General features: G+C 43.6%; 1 protein-coding gene across 1 annotated transcript in view; it reads right to left on the reverse strand.

Annotated features, from left to right (window-relative positions):
* MRM3 (mitochondrial rRNA methyltransferase 3) overlaps positions 1-17,620 on the reverse strand; it is a 60,961-nt gene that overhangs the window by 16,575 nt on the left and 26,766 nt on the right. The window contains exon 3 of the mRNA XM_085649353.1: positions 17,379-17,546. Coding sequence (XP_085505479.1) covers positions 17,379-17,546 — 168 coding nt within the window. The remainder of the gene's footprint in view (positions 1-17,378; positions 17,547-17,620) is intronic.

Genomic DNA, 17,620 nt, shown 5'->3' on the forward strand with positions numbered 1-17,620 from the left:
CCACCGACTTACTCGACCGCTGGTTTAATTCCCTCACAGATAAAAAAGCTAAAATTTCGGATGCCGAGATGGCAAAGCAAGATTTCAACCTGGTTGGGAATGCGAAATGGGCAAATCAGTGTGGACACTTCGGAGAGAAAATTACTAGCAGGTGGACAGAGAATATAGAGGGATACACATTCCCCTAGATCTGATCAAAACTGCGATCTCACAATGTTCTATTTGTCAACATACCCAACATAGGCCAGTCCCACAGATAGTGAGAGGCCAGCTAGGCAGAGGAAAATTACTAGCACAGATCTAGCCGATTGATTACATTGGACTCCTGCCAACTAGTCGAGGATGTCAGTATGTGTGCACAGCTGTAGACACATACTCTGGATATTTGATAGCATTTCCATGTAAACGTGCTACTCAGTTGAACACATTGAAAACGTTAGACTTGTTGATTTTGTACTATGGAATTCCGCTGCAAATTCAAAGTGACAATAGGTCTCTTTTTAAAGACAAATTGGTGCAGGATTATTGTGCTCAACACAATATTGAGTGGGTCTTTCATATTCCATATTACCCGCAGGTCTCATTGAAAGGATGAATGGATTGTTTAAAGATCAGTTGAGAATGTTGTATGATGAGTCATTGAAAAATTGGAGAGATCATTTGAATGAGGCATTACAAATACTGAATAGACCCTTAGCAAATGCAGAAACCCCTCCGATGTAGATGCTAACCCCAGCCTTGCAGATTCAGCCTCATGTAGCCACGAATACAATTCCCTACTGGGAGACAGCTTCCGGAGCTTTGGCTCCGTACCGTGTGACACCAGAGGCTGCAGGTGTTGATTTGCATGCTTTGAAACTGCACAGACTCAGATCAAGACATATAGCACTCATTGAGACAGGAGTGGGTATCCAGATTCCCCCGGAGCACTTTGGCTTGATTGCCTCTCGATCTGGGTTGCCTCTCACAGGCATTCAAGTGCTGGGAGGAGTCATTGATGCAGACTATCAAGGTGAAATCAAGGTTATCCTACTGAACAGTGGAGAAGCTGATTTAATAATACAAACTGGAGACAGAATTGCTCAAATAGTGATCATGCCAGTATACGGAGGGATAGTCAAGAAGAGGACTGCCCCAGCCATTCTCACCGTGCGATGGGAAGGAGGGTTTGGCTCCACTGACAAGAACCCAGGGGCCAAGGTGTGGGTAGAATCTCCACTTAGTCCCCCCGAACAGGCAGAAGTTATTGCAACAGGAAAGGACAATGTCCTGTTAATCATGAAACCAGAGCAGGAAAAGTGGGAATGTGCCGGCTGATAAATGTTACTAGCAAGAATGAATAATACCCGTTTGTTCTCTGTTCTTTTAGATCGTCGCATAGCATGTTTGCGCTCTGCTTGCGCCCGCTGGACTGTGTTTGGTCGTGTTCGAGAGGGGCCGGGAGGGACCTGGTGCCCCTTACTCCGAAGTAGCCAGCTGACAGCGCAGATTGACAGCATTGCTGCCTCGGCCTAACAGGTCGTACTTTTGCATGACAAACATGAAGAGCACCATGGCTATTATTTCCACGTGCCTAGTAGCTATACCTACCCCCGCCAATGTACTGCTGCAGTCATTCAATGTCACAAATGCAGACGGGGCAGTGGAGGGAAATGATGTGAGAACTCACATGTCACCTTATGAGTTTTGCCGATTTTGTCCAGAAACTACTGATGATACTTGGAATAATCTAACACAAGTTATAACGTACAATGTCACTGAAGGTGACATTTGTTATAATCTGACCTTCAACCCAATTTACATTGGTAAATGTGCTCAAATACGATTTGAAGGAACTGAATCAAAGATGACGTGGCAACAACAGATTTTATGCAAAAATCGAAATTAGAGTATATGTACAAATATGCATAACAATATGATATGTAGAAATGTAGTATCTGCTGATAAACATTTCAGGCACATTACATTGCCTGTAGGGTCGGTGTTCTCTTGTGGTAATGCTACATACACCTATATTCCAGCAAATATCACAGGTGGACCGTATGCATTTACTAGATTAGGCCTCATGATGTTCCCATTAAACCCAACATCACATGTCTAGAATACGAGAGAAGCTGTTCAACTCAGTGAACATTGTGATTCTGAAGTTCATTTATTATTCAAGTCTGATTATATTAGTTTAGCTTCTTCAATAGTAGGAATTCCAGGCTTAACCATTTATAATTCTAGGACTGTTAGTGAATTAGCATGTTTGATAGTGAAAAATATTAATCATACATCGATTGCTCTAGCAGAATTATTATTAGATGTGCGGGGGCAAGAAAAGCTATCTTACAGAACACAGCTGCAATTGATTATTTACTCTTAAAACGTTATCACAGATGTTCAGATTTCGAAGCAATGTGTTGCTTTAATCTTTCAGATCATTCTAAATCAATTCAGTCCCACATTGAAGCTTTACACAAGTTAGCTAAAGATGTCTAGCAGGATAAAGAGAAAAAGGATTGTGGGATTGGTTGTTTGGGTGGTTGCCGGATTTTGGTAAACTTCGCTCTGTTTTAGGCTAGATAATATTAGCAATATGTATCTTGATATCATTATGTTGTTTATCCAGTGTGCGCCTAATCTCTTATCAATGCTCTGACCTAAAGCAGTTGATCTCAGACCGATATGTTATGAGAGCCAATGGTCAACAGGTGGAGTGTAATGCTATTAAGAATGATATATCGACCATTGACTCCATTTTGCACAACGGACTCCATTTTCTGTGCTTGCACGTAGCTTCAAAGTGGAGAGGGGAGGTTTTCGCTCTTCACTTGTTTTCGCTCCTCATCGATCAGAGTGAACTGGAACATGTTGTGTGGGATGCATGCTTGGTACCTTTCAGGGAATCTGGGGAATGTACAGCTCTGTCTCGGAGTCAAAATGCAGGGGCCTGGCCAGCTTCTGTCTTGACCTTAACAAGTATGGCCAGCTCGGTTTTTCTTAACAGAAGAAAGTGGGCGAGGTTTCTAGAACCTTCGCCTCATGTTGAGTAAAAGGTATTAAAGGCAGAGAATGTGGACAGGCGGATAGGAGCTCACTTGTGAGGTAGACGTGCCGTCACAAGAAGAATCTGAATTTGAGCCCCGATCACGATTCTTGCCTGGCTGTCAATGGGCTCCACAGCTTGAGTTGGCAAGGATGTCGAGTGAACGATCGGTGAGGTGTTACTTTGTGTATACAATTTCCAAGTTGCTTTGCTACATGTATATATGCTACATGTTATTCTGGTTTTGTGCTTAAGTTACTTGATATTTGGGAGTGTGAATTAACTGATTTGCCTTCTTTTTCAGAGTATGGAATCAATAAATGTGTGTGTCACTTTAAATGCAACTGAATTTGTTTTCTTGCCTCGCCTTAAGAGTGTGCTGGGTATTGTTTTATCGCCTCGTCTTTTGGGAGTGCTGTTTTATGAGTATTATTTAAAGGTACAGCAGTGCATTTGCCTCCTCTCCGGAGTGCAGGGTTTAGGTGTGTCCTTTTGTGTCGAATTAAAAGCACGACAGCCAGGTTGCATCTTCGCCCTTTGCTGTGGTTTCTTCACCGGTTTGTTCCTTTCCCTGTTCAGGATTTACCCATGGCGGTTCTTGTGTGTCTGGGGGTGGTGACCCCTCTCCAGTGGTGAATGGACTCTTCTAATCTCTCCCGGGGTATGTGGTTAAGTCCCACTCCACCTGTGGTGTTGACGATGAATGCTAGTACTTCAGGTTGGGGCATGGATCTGGGTCAATGGACCGTGCAGGCTCATTGGCGGAGCTCAGAGTCCCGCCGGTTTTCCAACTGGAAGGAACTGTCTGCTGTTGAGTGGGACCTCCGGTTCTTCCAGGATCGTCTGCTGGGTTGCAATGTTCTGGTTTGGTCCGACAACACCGTGACTGCCGTTTACATCAATCATCAAGGCAGTGCTCGCAGTCAGTCCTTGAATCTGGTGGCCTGCGCGATTGCAGGTTGGATGGAACTTCATCTCCAGGCCATTTCAGCTAAGCACATATGGGGCTTGGACAATGTGGTGGCAAATGGGCTGAGCCGCTGGTTTCCGTCCTCTCTGACTTTGTGTCTCTCACCCAGGATTTTCTGCTTGATTTGCCAGAGGTTCTGGACTACAGTGATGAATTGGTTTGCTTCCACGGCCAATGCTCTTCTTTCCCTCTTTTGTTCCCGGATTACGGAACTAGGAGCATGGGGGGGTGGAGGCCTTGTCTCTCACATGGACCCCTTGGTTGCTGTAACCCCTTCCCTCCTTTTCCTTTCATCCCTGCATTTCTGTTGAAGGTTCAGAGGGTGGGGAATCAGGTGGTGGCTGTGTTACCTCACTGGCCCCGGAGGTATTGGTTCCCATTGTTTCAGAGTCTGGCGGTTGGTACTCCTTAGATCTTGCCAAACTGACCTTCTCCCCTGAAGTCTTCGACCCCTTCCCTGCTGGTCCCTTTCACCATGGCGGTCTGGCGGTTGAACAGCAGTCTCTAGTGGGGCAGGGTTTGCCTGATTGCATTAATACAGTGATGCAGGCCTCCATAGGAGGTCTACATAGTCTTCTTATTCTAAGCATTGGGCTTCTTTTGACTTCTGGTGTTCTGGGCTTGGTCTGTTTTCTACCTCTCATCCGGTCTCTGATATTCTGCAGTTTTCTTGGGACGGGTTCCACAAGAGTTATGCTTTGTCAACCCTAAAGGGCCAATGGGCTGCTATTCGTGCTTTACGTAAACTAGATTCCTTGCCCTCTTCGGACGGGCTGTTGGTGTCTCGTTTGTTCCAGAGTTTTTCTCTCTCCTCTCCTGTTTGTTCTTCAGTGCCTCCGTGGGATCTTTCTCTGGTCCTGCGTGCTCTCCGGTCCTCTTCTTTTGAGACTTTGTTGTCTGTTGATCTCAAATTTTTGTCTATTAAGGTGGCCTTTCGGGTGGCCATTACATTGGCTCGGAGTTTGGGTGAGCTCACTGCCTTGCGCTGCTCCCCCTCCCTTCCTTTTTGAGGTTCGTAGACGATGCTGTGATCTTATGCTTGGATCCTGGTTTTCTGCCTAAAGTACGTTCTAGGTTTCATACTTCTCAGGAGTTGGTCTGCCTTCTTTCTACCCTTCTCTGTCTTCTCCTGCTGATCAGTTGTTGCACACTCTTAATGTTAAGCGTGCTTTGGCCGTGTATGTGGAACGGTCGGTGGCTTTTCGATCCTCGGACAGTCTCTCTTTGACATTTGGGCTGGCTGGTTGTGGGAAGGCTGCTTCTCAGCTTATCCTCAGTCGTCTGGTCACGTCTGTTATTTCTTTGGCTTATCGGGGCTCTGGTTTGCCTTGCTCTTCAGGGTTCCAGGCCTGTTCCATGAGGGGTGTCTCGGCTTCCTGGGCTGCCTTTCATGGGGTGCCTCTGGATGAAATCTGTTGTGCTGTGACTTGGACTTCGGACTCTACCTTTGTTAAGCATTACTGGTTGATTTCCGACCTGAATGACCGTGTGAATTTTGGTTGTGGTGTTTTGCATGCTGTGAAGCCTATTGCTCCCTCTTGATTCTGTTCTGCTATGAAACATTCACTGTGGTGCACTACACTCCTGTGTGCTGTCTGGTTTGTTGCTGCTAGTGTTCCAAAGGCCTTCGAGTGTTTGGTTGCTTTGGTATACCTCAATTGTTATGACTGGGCAGAGGACAAGAGACGTAGAGGTAATGCTATGATTACTTACAAGTAATCCCCATTATTCTTAGTCCTACTCATCTTCGACCCAGTCATCTTTCCCACCCACCCTCGCTGGATCAGGCCTTTGTTGTGCGTGGTATGTCAGGAAGGGCTTTCTGCTGGCTATGATGTTATAGCCACTGACAGGTGGGTGGGTAGAACCTTAAAGTGTTTCCGGTCAGTGAAATATACCTCAATTGTTATGACGAGGACGAGTAGGACTAAGAGTAATGAGGATTACCGGTAAGTAATCATAGCATTAGAACATCATCTGTGTTTTTTCTGGCCAATCTTCAACCTCCTCGCCCGGCCATTATGATCACATTAGACCTTTTGGGGCCAAATCCCATCCAGCTTGACATTTCTTTAAGGAACAGTCAGTGGACCCTGTCAAATGCTTTTTCAATGTCAACAGATAGGAAGACAACAGTCATACTTGTTCTCTTCAAATTATCTATGATGTGAAATTATTTCCTTTATGTTGTCTAAGCAATTTCTTCCAGGGATGAATCCAGAGCGACTGGGGTAAATTAAATTAGCATGTATGAGTCAAGTCTGTTAAGCAAAATCCCTGTAAAAACCTATCATCCATGTTCAGTAAAGAGACTGGCCTGTAAGGCGCACACAGCTGCGGGTTCTTGCCTGGTTTGGGCAGGACAGTGATGGAGGCCTCCAGCATGGCCATTGTAGTTATCAGCTATTGAGTTGAAGTGGTGTGCAAGAAACGGGGCCAGAGGACAGCAGAAGGTCTTGCAAAACAAAGGACAATATCCATGTTGACACAGTAATGTCTGCATCTTTAATCTCCCTCTATCAACAAACACCTCCTCTGTTGTTACTGGCTTTGCTAGGCTGTCTGTTTATGTACTAATTAATTGGGTAAGTGGGGTGTCATACAGATAGTTCTTAACTTTATGTCTCTAGGTCTCCTCTGCTGTAAACAGAGTTTCACAGAATTCCTGAAATGCTTGTTTAATGGCAGACTCCTATGTGATTAGAGCCTCTGAGGTGATCTTGATAGCTGAGACTCTTTCGCTAACCACTTTGGCTCAGAACTTACACGCCAGTAGCCCCCGCCCCCCTCCAACTCTATTGCCACATTTATGGCAGTTTTGTTTGAATCCAAATATTGCATATATTCTGCCCAACCTGTGTGAAGTGCCCAGAGATAAGCTCTAGTCTCTGAATCTATGTCAAATATTTTGTGGCCCTATTCCTTTGTGTCTCTCTTCCAGTTCTCTCACTTTTGCTTCAAGCTCTTGATGGTTTTCTTTTTTGTCTTTATTGATCTTTGCTGCTAGGCAGATGAGTGTTCCCCTAATAGACGTCTGACAACAAGCATTGAAAATGCAATAGGCCTCGCCTTTGATTAAGTTAAAGCCATTTGCTTTGCTAATGGTATTGTATAGCAAAGCAAATGGCTTTAACTTAATGAAAGGCGAGACCTATTGCATTTTTAATGCTCGTTTTCCTCATGATTTTTTTTTCAAAATATGTATATGTTGACTGTTCGACTTTACATGACTCCGCCTCTCTTGACTCCATCACTTTTGACATGCCACACATTGATCCTCAATGCATGGGTTCCCGGCTATTTTTTGTTGTTGTTGCAATTCCAGCCCTGAACCCAGCACAATTTTTCATGCCATCAATAAATCGTCACGACTGGGGTAGGTGATACTAACACCTGTTAGTGTAATAACGTGGTGCCTAGCTGTGAACCACCATGTCTAAGGCAGCAAGCACTATATAAAACGAAATTTGAGATCTGTGCCCTTACCTGAGAGCAGATTGGCCGCTTGTAAAGCGCTCCTGGGTGAAGCTACAGTCTCTTGATTCTGTGGGGGGTGCAGGTGGCCCTAAGGTGCCTGGCGTGCACGTGTCCACATCTCTCCAAGATGCGAACACTGACTCCAGAGCAGGATGCTCTGTGGAATGAGCTGTCCACCTCGAGCATTCCAGCGGTCTGTCCCGTTCACTGCTCGGACCCTGGGCCTCCCAGGAGCCCAGGGATGCGACAAGCACCAGCAGATGGGGTGCAAAGAGCAGCGTGCACCACGGGAGTAGGGCTCTGCTACCGGCCTGGGGGGGCCCTTTGAGGGCGAAGAGTTCTAGGCATAGCACCGGTCATTCCCTTTAGAACTGGGAGGGCTTACTGAGGAGGACGGCTTTCAAGAGCACACAGTACATCTGCCCTTCTCGTGGAACCCTGCAGCCCCTCGGACCCAGTGCGAACTCTTCCAGGACGTCCCACCGAAGTTCAGAAGGACCAGCGCCACCGCCATCAGCCCTGCAAGCCTCCTGGAAAGCACTGCGTTTCCATTGCAAATCTGTTGCCTCAACAAAACGCTCCAGTGACATACTTCAAGGCCACCCCGAAGAGACCGCTCCAGGCTTACCCAAAACAAGCTAAATCACAGCAAAAAGACAGAAGTGGATGCCTGCTTGTGCCCCGGGGGAACTGCAGAGTGCAGCCTGTCTGGGAAAGCGAAAGCACGCCGCCATACACGCGTAGTGCACATCCCTACGCTAATGAAAGTAAACAAAGATTGCGTCGGGCTGTCCACTTGCGCGTGCATTTTTTTGTCCCTACGCGTGCATGTTTAGCTTTGCGGATGGAGAGAGCAGCCATCTTTGTCCATAGGGACGCGCGTGCATTCAGCTTTGGCTGAGTGGATTCCAAAAGGTCCTCTCCATGGCGAGAGCAGCGCATGCTCTGCTTTCGCCAGGCGAGATCTAAATAAGGGATGGGATTGCACACTCTTTGGGTTGTGTTATTTTCCTTAAAGCATACAGTAAGGGGTCTCTTAACTTGCTCTCACCTATATTCGCTGTAAAGAAGGCCATTGTGTAACCATCAGCTTTTGATGTGTTATGACAGCGGTTCTTACTGAGAGCCCCTGAAGTTCTGAGACGCCTGCTCAGGGGGCACATAACTGCTTAAATTTTTTTATAATTTAACAGATTAACATGGTATACATAAAGAAGCAAAATGTAGAAATTAGAATATAAAATGTTCTGTAAATGTGAAGGAATTTGAAATTGGAGGCTAAAAATGAATTTTCTTCCACTTATTGGTCTAGATGGCTATATAACTTGACTCTATAAGGGGCATAGTTCGCCCCATGGCACAGCAAGATCTCCGCCAGGGTCCTCATACATGTGTTGTGAAATTGATTCTCCCGTATGTATTTGATCTCCTTGCTCCTCAGGTAGTGACTATTCGGAACTCTGCTGGATGATTGTCGAGCATCATGGAAAACCGTGATCTTGAAACAATTTGACCCATTTCTCTGCCTGTTCCCAAAACGTCCCCCCTTTGACTAAACTAGTGGACACTGGTCAGGATACTGTGGGGAGCGGGAGCTGGTTTGGGAGTCGGCAAGCAGTGGCAGGAGAAGAGGTAGGCGGGGTAGTTCTCCATAACCGCTCAGGGCAAGTGGTCCAGCCGAATTTCCTGGTCTACGAGGCATCGAAGGAAGGGACACTTCCCTCTGTATTTCTTGGAACATCTTTGATCCTTCTGTTTTAAACATGGTTTTCAATATTCTCTAGGTGTGCTTACAAATCCATTGCTGCTCTTTCAGAGAACTTCTTGCATCTCCTTTTTTATCTAGAGCCAAAGAGGCCCTATTTCTCAACTCAGCTGTATCCTGCTTGAGGCTTTGGATACCATTGTGCACTTCCTCTCTTAGGGCCTCCTGCAGTCCCCGAAATAGATCCTCCATGAATGAGTTGGGAAGATGGGGGCGGGGGGTTCCACCAACGTTCTGTGGGCCATTTTCATGCCACTTCTTCCTGTTGTGACCCAGGTCTGGATAACATCTCTTAAGAGTGTACTCTATCTTTCACTTACCTGTTGGCATCACTTGAGTTTGATTCAGTGCCCTATACCACAGGTTGAGGCCAAATGCGGTTCAATGTCAGGCTAGTCAGCTTGCAGTCATGTAGTGCCGTCCTTAAGCCACCCTAGAATATACAAGTCAGGTGTTTCCCTATAGAAAGGTAGGGTTGCACAACATTTGTATAGGCCCTTCACTGTGCCTGCCTTCCCACTTTGTGTCCCCGTTTGCTCATATCGCTAGTGCAACTTATTGCACATCATTCAAAGTAGCTGCGGACATTCACTCACTTTTGTATTTCTTTGTTATAGGTGTTGTCTGTTCAAGTATAGCACCATATAGAGGCGGGGCCCTGCTTTTCGTTTATTTCTGATGCTTAGCACAGGGCCCATGTTGCTTTGGGACCCGCCCCCAGGCATGCCTTGCAACTCTTCCTTTTGGTACCAACGACGGTGGCTCGAACACCCACCCCAGGCCTAATCTCGCTGCGAGGTTACCCCCTTAGACTGCATGAACCCCTCTCCACCCTCCTGGTTCCCTTTTTCGCCATGGAACAGGTGCTTCCTATCACGTTAGGCCCACTCTCTGCTTCACGATCACCCCAGTCAAACTAGCTAACCTCTGTTTCTCATTGGGTGCCATGAATGCAGTCTTGCCTACATACATTCAGTGAGCATGATTCTCCTGCTCCCCTCTGTGGCACCTGCCATCTTGAGTGTTGCAGCCTCCGTCTCCAATCTTGCTAGTTATTCTGTCATCTCAGAGGTCTGTGAGAGCCTGCTGTTTTATCAATAAAATATTAAAAAAAGATATTCCCTTTTATTCCTGCCGAGCTTAGACTGGTAGTAGTTATCACACTTATTACTTCTCGGCTGGATTACTGCAATTCTCCGATTTTAAACATTATTAAATCTACTCCTAATAGGCTTCAGATTGCTCATAATGTGGCCACACACTTAATTCTGGATGTCCCTAAACACAAGCGTTTAGGGATGGCATTCAGGCCCTCCATTGGCTGCTAGTCAGGAAGCGTGTGACCTTCAAAACCCTTTGCTTGTTTCATCCTGCTCCGCAGTAGGGGGACCTGCTTGCCCTGAGAACGGCCTTCCGGTGATATATTTCCAATGAACTGTTGAGGACGTCTTCGCTCAGGAAGGAGAATACACCAAGATTTCGGAATGCAAGATGGAGAGGATGGATTTTTTCGGTAGCTGCAGCCAGGCTGTGGAATACGTTAACCCCCTGCATCGCTGGTATCACTTCCCATACTGTTTTTCGTAAGAAACTGAAAACATGGCTTTTCTCCCTTGGGTAACAATTTGGTTGGCTCGCTTTCTCGCGTTACAGCTTCTTCTCTCACTGCTAACGGTTCGACACCCTTGTGTAGAACGAGATTTAACACATTTCAAATACACCTGGAGACTGCCAAAAGAGCCCAGGGAGATCGTTACTTCGTTGGGCACGAGGAAAGGAGAGCACGCCACAGTTCTCATAAACATTCAAAGATGTCACCCAGTTCAAGTTTTATCATGTTGGTGCCATTTTATTCCATTATTGTGCCGAGCAGCTCCTGTACCTACTTCTTGATGTCCTTTCTTATGCCCCTTTTAGGACTCCACTTATTCCTACACAATCCTTTTTTCAAGATATTATTTTTTTACTGGAGAATTGTGTGTTGCTCTTCCAAGTAATTGTTCTTGCTCATGCATTCTATGGTCAATTGTTTCTTCCAAGATTTGCACCCCAACACCTAGGCCCAAAAGCACCCTTTAGGAGCTCTTTGTACCCCCGATTCACATCATTCACCAAACTAATCTCTTTCATGAGATCTTTAGAGAATGGTTTCATAAAGGTTTTCATGCTTGCCTTCAACTGGAGTGAAAGGAGAACCTACCAGATTTAGTTTTATAGGTCTTCCACCTGGTACCTGCAGGTATTTTTTCTGGGTTCGACTTGCTGCAGCAGGTCTTTACAGAATGAATTTTTTCTTCCCCATGTATCCATCCCGACCTTATGTGGTGGAAGGGAGTGCTGTAATGTGTTTAGTTGCAGAATGGAGTCTACTTTAATGCAGCTCGCAGCCAATGGCTCCGTTCAGGGTTCCTTTTCTTTGAGAGAGAAAAGCTCTTTTTAGGGTCATCCAGCTCCTTTATAGTCCTGTCTGATTATCACCATATTACTCTATGGGCTTCCTGCACATCCAGGTGCCTCTGGTCCCAGAGCGTGATCTTACTTGAGATTTTCTTATAAGCTGCCCCTCTGCCATTGGTTTCCCCAAGGTGTGTAATACATAGGGCCCGATTACAATGCCATGGGAAATGGCTCCGACCGAGGATCTGAGCCGTTCCTACGGCATCGTAATTGGCTGTTCGTATTCCTTTCCGACCGACCATTTTGATGGGGTTGGTCGGAAAGGAAATCCGAACCGGATTTCCAAATGGCCTCCAGCAGGCTCAGAAAGCCCGTCTGCAATTTGCAAAGCCTCCAATAAACCCTAGGGCTGCTCTTTACGCCCGAGGTATTACAATGGCAGATTCCCACAGCCTCTCTGTGCCGGCCTTTTCAACACAGAAAGGCTGTGGGAATCCCACTTTGGAGGCCCCAAGCAGGGCCCCCATGGGTGCAAGGCCACCCATGGGGCAGGCCTGGAGGTGCCTGCCACGGGGTGCAGGGATGAACTGCGGGATGAACTGCACCTCAGTTCTTTGCAATGAGAGGATGTATTCCGGTCGGAATGCATGCTCCCATTGTAAAGAATAGGAATGCGACTGAACAGTGTTCAGTCGCATCCTAATTGCTGGGTTGGGACGGACGACAAAGAGGTCGTTCGGTCCCAGTTCCCAAACAATGTCGGACGGACTCCGGTCCATCCAACATCGTAATCAGGACCCAAGTTAATCCATGATGGGCTCACTGGCCAAGTAGGGAAAGGAAACGTTCTTAAGAGCGAGCTCAAGGGAGTCTCTCCTTTGATGGGCCTGGTTTCCCCTCCATTTTGTATGTCACGCTGGACTACTCATTTTGTGCCCCAGTCCCTCCATTTTTATCACTGGGAGCCCCATACCTTTCAATGTCCTTTTGCAGGATGGAACCAGTGCTTTTGTTGGTGGGCAGAGCGTAGAGTTCACAAGTCTGCTCCTACTGCACATGAAGCACACCCCCAAATGACTTTTGAGAAGCAGCCCGTCGTCCTCATCTTCTCCCAGTGCTCCGAGGCATCCTTAGGATGCATATGCATCTTACATAAAAACACTACATTCCCCCCCCCTAAATTTCTAAGTTACCAAAGTAACTTATTTCACATTTATTGTTTATGTTCTTTCCATTTCATATACTGAATTAATTATATAAAAAATGCTGATTTTGGACTTCACTGTCAAGATGTCCAATCTGTTCTTACTTAAGATTTTATCAGAAATGTATTGAAATAGTTTGGCAAGTACTATAGAATGTTGGTCTTTGTCCATATTTCTTAGAAGAAATGTGTTCACATCCCACCATAAAGTTTGTTTGCCAACAACACTTACAATATCCCATATCTGTCAGAAATATATAATTTCACTTTGAGGACATGGACTAAATTATTTTATACAAAGAGAGAGGCTACATATGAAGGCAACCTACCTAGGAACATTTTGTAGTCACTTATCTAGGCACAACCATCAAAACAGTCCGTTCTATTATAGAGCTACCCCATTACATGATATGTAAAGGTCTTCACTCACTCTTAAATTATTTCCATCTGCCATGATTGGCTCCCTGGTAAAAGGGGACTAACAAGTTAATAGTTTCACAGTACGTTTGTGGTAAGGTGAACCACTAACCAACGGCTACTCAGCTCACAGCTTTCACATTCTTTCTACACACAAAACTACATGTACTAACCAGTGAATTAATAGCTAAAGCATTGTGCATTTGTCTTGCTTTCTGTCATTTAACTAGAGTGGACCATCCCAGTAGTTCCAAAACATGTTCTGCCGGTAAAAGTCAACAGCTGTGAACAAGAAAGGTAGCTAAAAGCAAATCAAGGGCATAGGCAAGGCAAATTAACAACCTAAATACATCACAAGATCACGCATGAACACCCTCCCGTTTGGGGAACTGCAATATGAGCAAATTTACAAGTATGACCTCGCCTACCACATGATGTGAAAAGTACTGAACAATTTACTACCTGTAACAATTGATCCTGAGACTTGTGACGTTTACCACCCCGGAGTACTATGACATTTTGAATTTGTTCATCATTGCTGTTGTCATTAATAACAGAGAAAAATCCAATGAAGCCCTGGTAAAGTCTTTCCACTGAGCAATTGGCAGTAAACTATACTAAAATGTACAGTTCTAACTTATAAAGGTTATGGTGCATGCCATTTCAGTAAGTTGTATAAAGGAATAGCATCAAAACGTTTAAAACTTTCACTGAGAATCCCAGAATACAATATGGGAACAACTAAAGAGCAGCACTCTGCATTACACTCCATTATGAAGGTAAAACGTTAAAGACAGGTGACTAGTTTTTGCTCGAGTACTTTACTCGCTATATTGGTCTAATATGGTTGATTTAATTTTATTTCACACTTGACATTGCTTCTATGGTCATATTTCATTATAAGAGCGAGAGGAACATTTTTGAAACACAGTAAAGAGAGTAGAGTCACATACCAATAGGATCCATTTTTATGATCTGTAAGTGATTGAGAGTTTTTAATATAACGGTAATCAAACTAGACTACTATAAATTGTTAGAAATCAGATATATGTGAAAGAGGTACATTTTAATTAAGATTTTTAAATTTAGACTTAAACAGATTGTACCTTTTGAAAGAGGGATGAGAATTGAGAACCCATTTGAATTGGGGATAATTAACACAGCTGAGAAATACGGTGTTAAGAAAATAGACTGTCAAGACAGAAAATGTCAATAAAATTGAGACAGAAATTGTGTATAACCATGATATCAACAGGTCAGACTGTGTACATGTTATTATACATCTTTGTCGAATTGGAGAACGTTTGTGCCACAATATTAGTGGATAATACAAGATTAGTAGTGGCTTTGAATTCATACACATTCCGTAATCCATTCCTTCTCACCCTGGATATTAATTTATTACAGGTAACTTATATTTTAACATTTTTCTATATATAATATATAGGTTCCATTATATAGATAGGTTGTGAGGTACCACATTTTAATGCATCTTTCAACAAACGCTGAAGTAGGTGAAGAAGATCATCTACCACCGAAACACTGCGTCAATGGAAATAGATGTGGTTTCTGTTAAAGTGATGCAAAATATTTTAAGATGAATTATATTTTCATATTTTGGGTTACTGTATTAATCAAAAGAATCGATTAAATGTTGAAATGAGCCGATTAGTGATAATTGTAATGGGGAGGATATAATACTGTTGTTTTTGTTAGCATGTATTTTTTTTTTTAACACGTTAATGATACTGTTTTTAAATAGCAATGTAAAATACCCAATATGTATAATATCATAATTTGTGAATATGTTGTTAGATTCTAGTTTTTAACACAACCCAGATTTATACATAACCATGCTAGTGACACAGGGTTTAGTAATACGACCAGCATTTTATATAGTAGGTGTAAGGTTGGAGTCAGTACAAGAATACAAATATTTGGGGGCTATATTTGCTGCAAAAGGCTCTTTCAAGTTTTACTGTGTGACGATGCAAAGAAGGAACAACGCATTAACTGTAGCGTTTGCCTCACTTCGGAACACCCTTAGAGGCATGTCTCTTAAACCACTACTACAAGTCAGGGCAGCTAATCACGCCACGCCCTGGTCACACGGCGTGGAGACTCAGAGAGGAAAAGCCGATAAAATAATAGCTAACCTTACGGTAGGGACCTACCTAATCTCCCAAAACAGGCTTCGCCTGCACATATTCGATTAGAGTGTGGCCTCAAGAGACAAAATATAAATAGTCTCAGGCATTTTTTTAATTTTGTTATAAACTAAAAAAAGATATCAACTCCACTCTGATGACAACCGTATGGCAGGCCATAAGTGACCCTAGAAATACTGTAGCCCATGAATAGTTTAATCTTGACATGACTACTTTTAGTGCAGAACAACTATGGATTTTACCACTCTCACAAGGCGCTTTTAATAGAGTGATTAACGGGACCAGTAGAAAAGTATCCTCTGTAATGGCTAGAGAGGCCCTAGTGAAAAGATCACAGGCTTAGATGGTAATTGCATCACTTGGCCAACTAAAACCCCAGAATTATCTGGGAGGCTTAAACGGTTTAAAAGTAAAGTTAAAGCTTATGAGCCTCCGGCTAGGTAATTTTCAATTTCGTAGTAATTAGCCAGCTTGGAAAAGGGTGGGCAATACAACGTCATGTCGCCTTCGTAATTATTACAGGGAAGAGGTTTGTCATATGGTGTGTAGTTGTCTATCAAGAGAACACAGATGCCTGCTAAGAGTGGGTTTTAATGAATATGCTGTTAGCACATGTTGTCAAGCAGTATAGCTGTTTTTTTGGGAGAAGATGCATCACTCACAGGTAAATTCCTAAAGTTCATTGAGGTAGTAGAGGGCAAACTAGCTAAATGTGTATAATAACAATTTGTGATGTTGAACATGCTATTTACCCTCACTCGAACTGAGAGGAACGAGATAAACTGAGAGTAAGGGTTCAACATCAGATAAATGCTCGAGAGGTTGTAAATGTTGTGGGGTTTTTTCATAAGTATTCTACGGTAAACAATTACAATGATGTTTACAAATATGGGAAAATAGCACTTCAAAATTCCTAAAGAAGACAGTGGGAAAAATAGATACAGGCCGGGAAATGTATGGAAGAATTTTTTTTTTTAAACTAAAGCAGTTTTAAAGTGCATTTTAAACAGAGGATCCGTGACAGGCACTTTGAACTTTGTTGATTGTTTTGCACTAAGTGAATCGTGGATTAATCCACATCGGTGTAAATAGGATATTTAAAGGGCTATGGGTGTATTGAGTGCAATAAGACTTAATGAATTGTTTCAGCTTTAAGTTTTATCTTGCAGTTTTTGAATATATTACAAAGATTGACTGTATTTCAAAACTTTTTTTAAAGGATAATTAGCTGTGATGTGTCAATTGGTCATGTAAGAGTGACAGACATATTGTAAGTTTTAATTAACTGAACAATAAAGTGTCAATCATATAAATAGATTGAGGACTGTAACTCTTAGTATTTTAGAGGAACCAATGGCATACTGGATTATTCGCATATGTATGTTTACAAGAATCATCCGGATTTCTGTGCGAGTACATATTAGGAAAATATTCTAAACTGCAAACAGAGTGTTGTTAGATTTTAATCCTTACACAGTTTGCAGAGGCATGCCCATCTTTATTGTTGTGACATGATTACTTTTACTCTTGCTCTAATGGAGGATCCCCTAGCAGAGCAAACGCGCTCCACCTTATTTACACGGCAACATGTTTTCTAACAAAATATAATGTTACTAGTTAAGGGAATCTTATGTTATATTTTAATGTGCACCAACATATAGTTCTCTATTTTTACTGAGGCTTTCTAAATCAGTCTGTTAGAGTTGGACCCTTATGACAAAGTACTTTACAGAAAACAGTAAACTAGATATCCGTACTGGCTTGCAACACATGAATCCGGTAGCACTCAAGCACGAGTCACAACTCAAGAAATTCCTTTTCCAGCTGTTAGTCAGTACTTTTGTCTGTGGATTTTGCCTCCACAGACTACTTCATATTTAGAAACATATTTACTGTACAATAGTGGCAGTCTTCACGGGGATATGCACAACATTGCCATCAGAACATACCTTTGGTAAGCAGCACTTTGCTACAGCCAGCCCCAGCAGCAGATCGCAGGATTGTGCCAAGGTTTCCTGGATCCCGTATATTGTCGCAGATGAGGGTCAGTGGCAGTGAACAGTCAACCTGTGACGCAGGATAGCTCATTTTTGAGTGGTCGGGTCGTGTAAAAATTCCTAAAAAAAAATGAAACCAGGTTTGATAAAAACAGAACCCACTATCCATCTGGTAGGGAGCTTTTGTTTCACTT

The sequence above is a fragment of the Triturus cristatus genome, chromosome 3_2, assembly GCF_964204655.1.
Source record: "Triturus cristatus chromosome 3_2, aTriCri1.1, whole genome shotgun sequence".
Taxonomy (NCBI): Eukaryota; Metazoa; Chordata; class Amphibia; order Caudata; family Salamandridae; genus Triturus; species Triturus cristatus.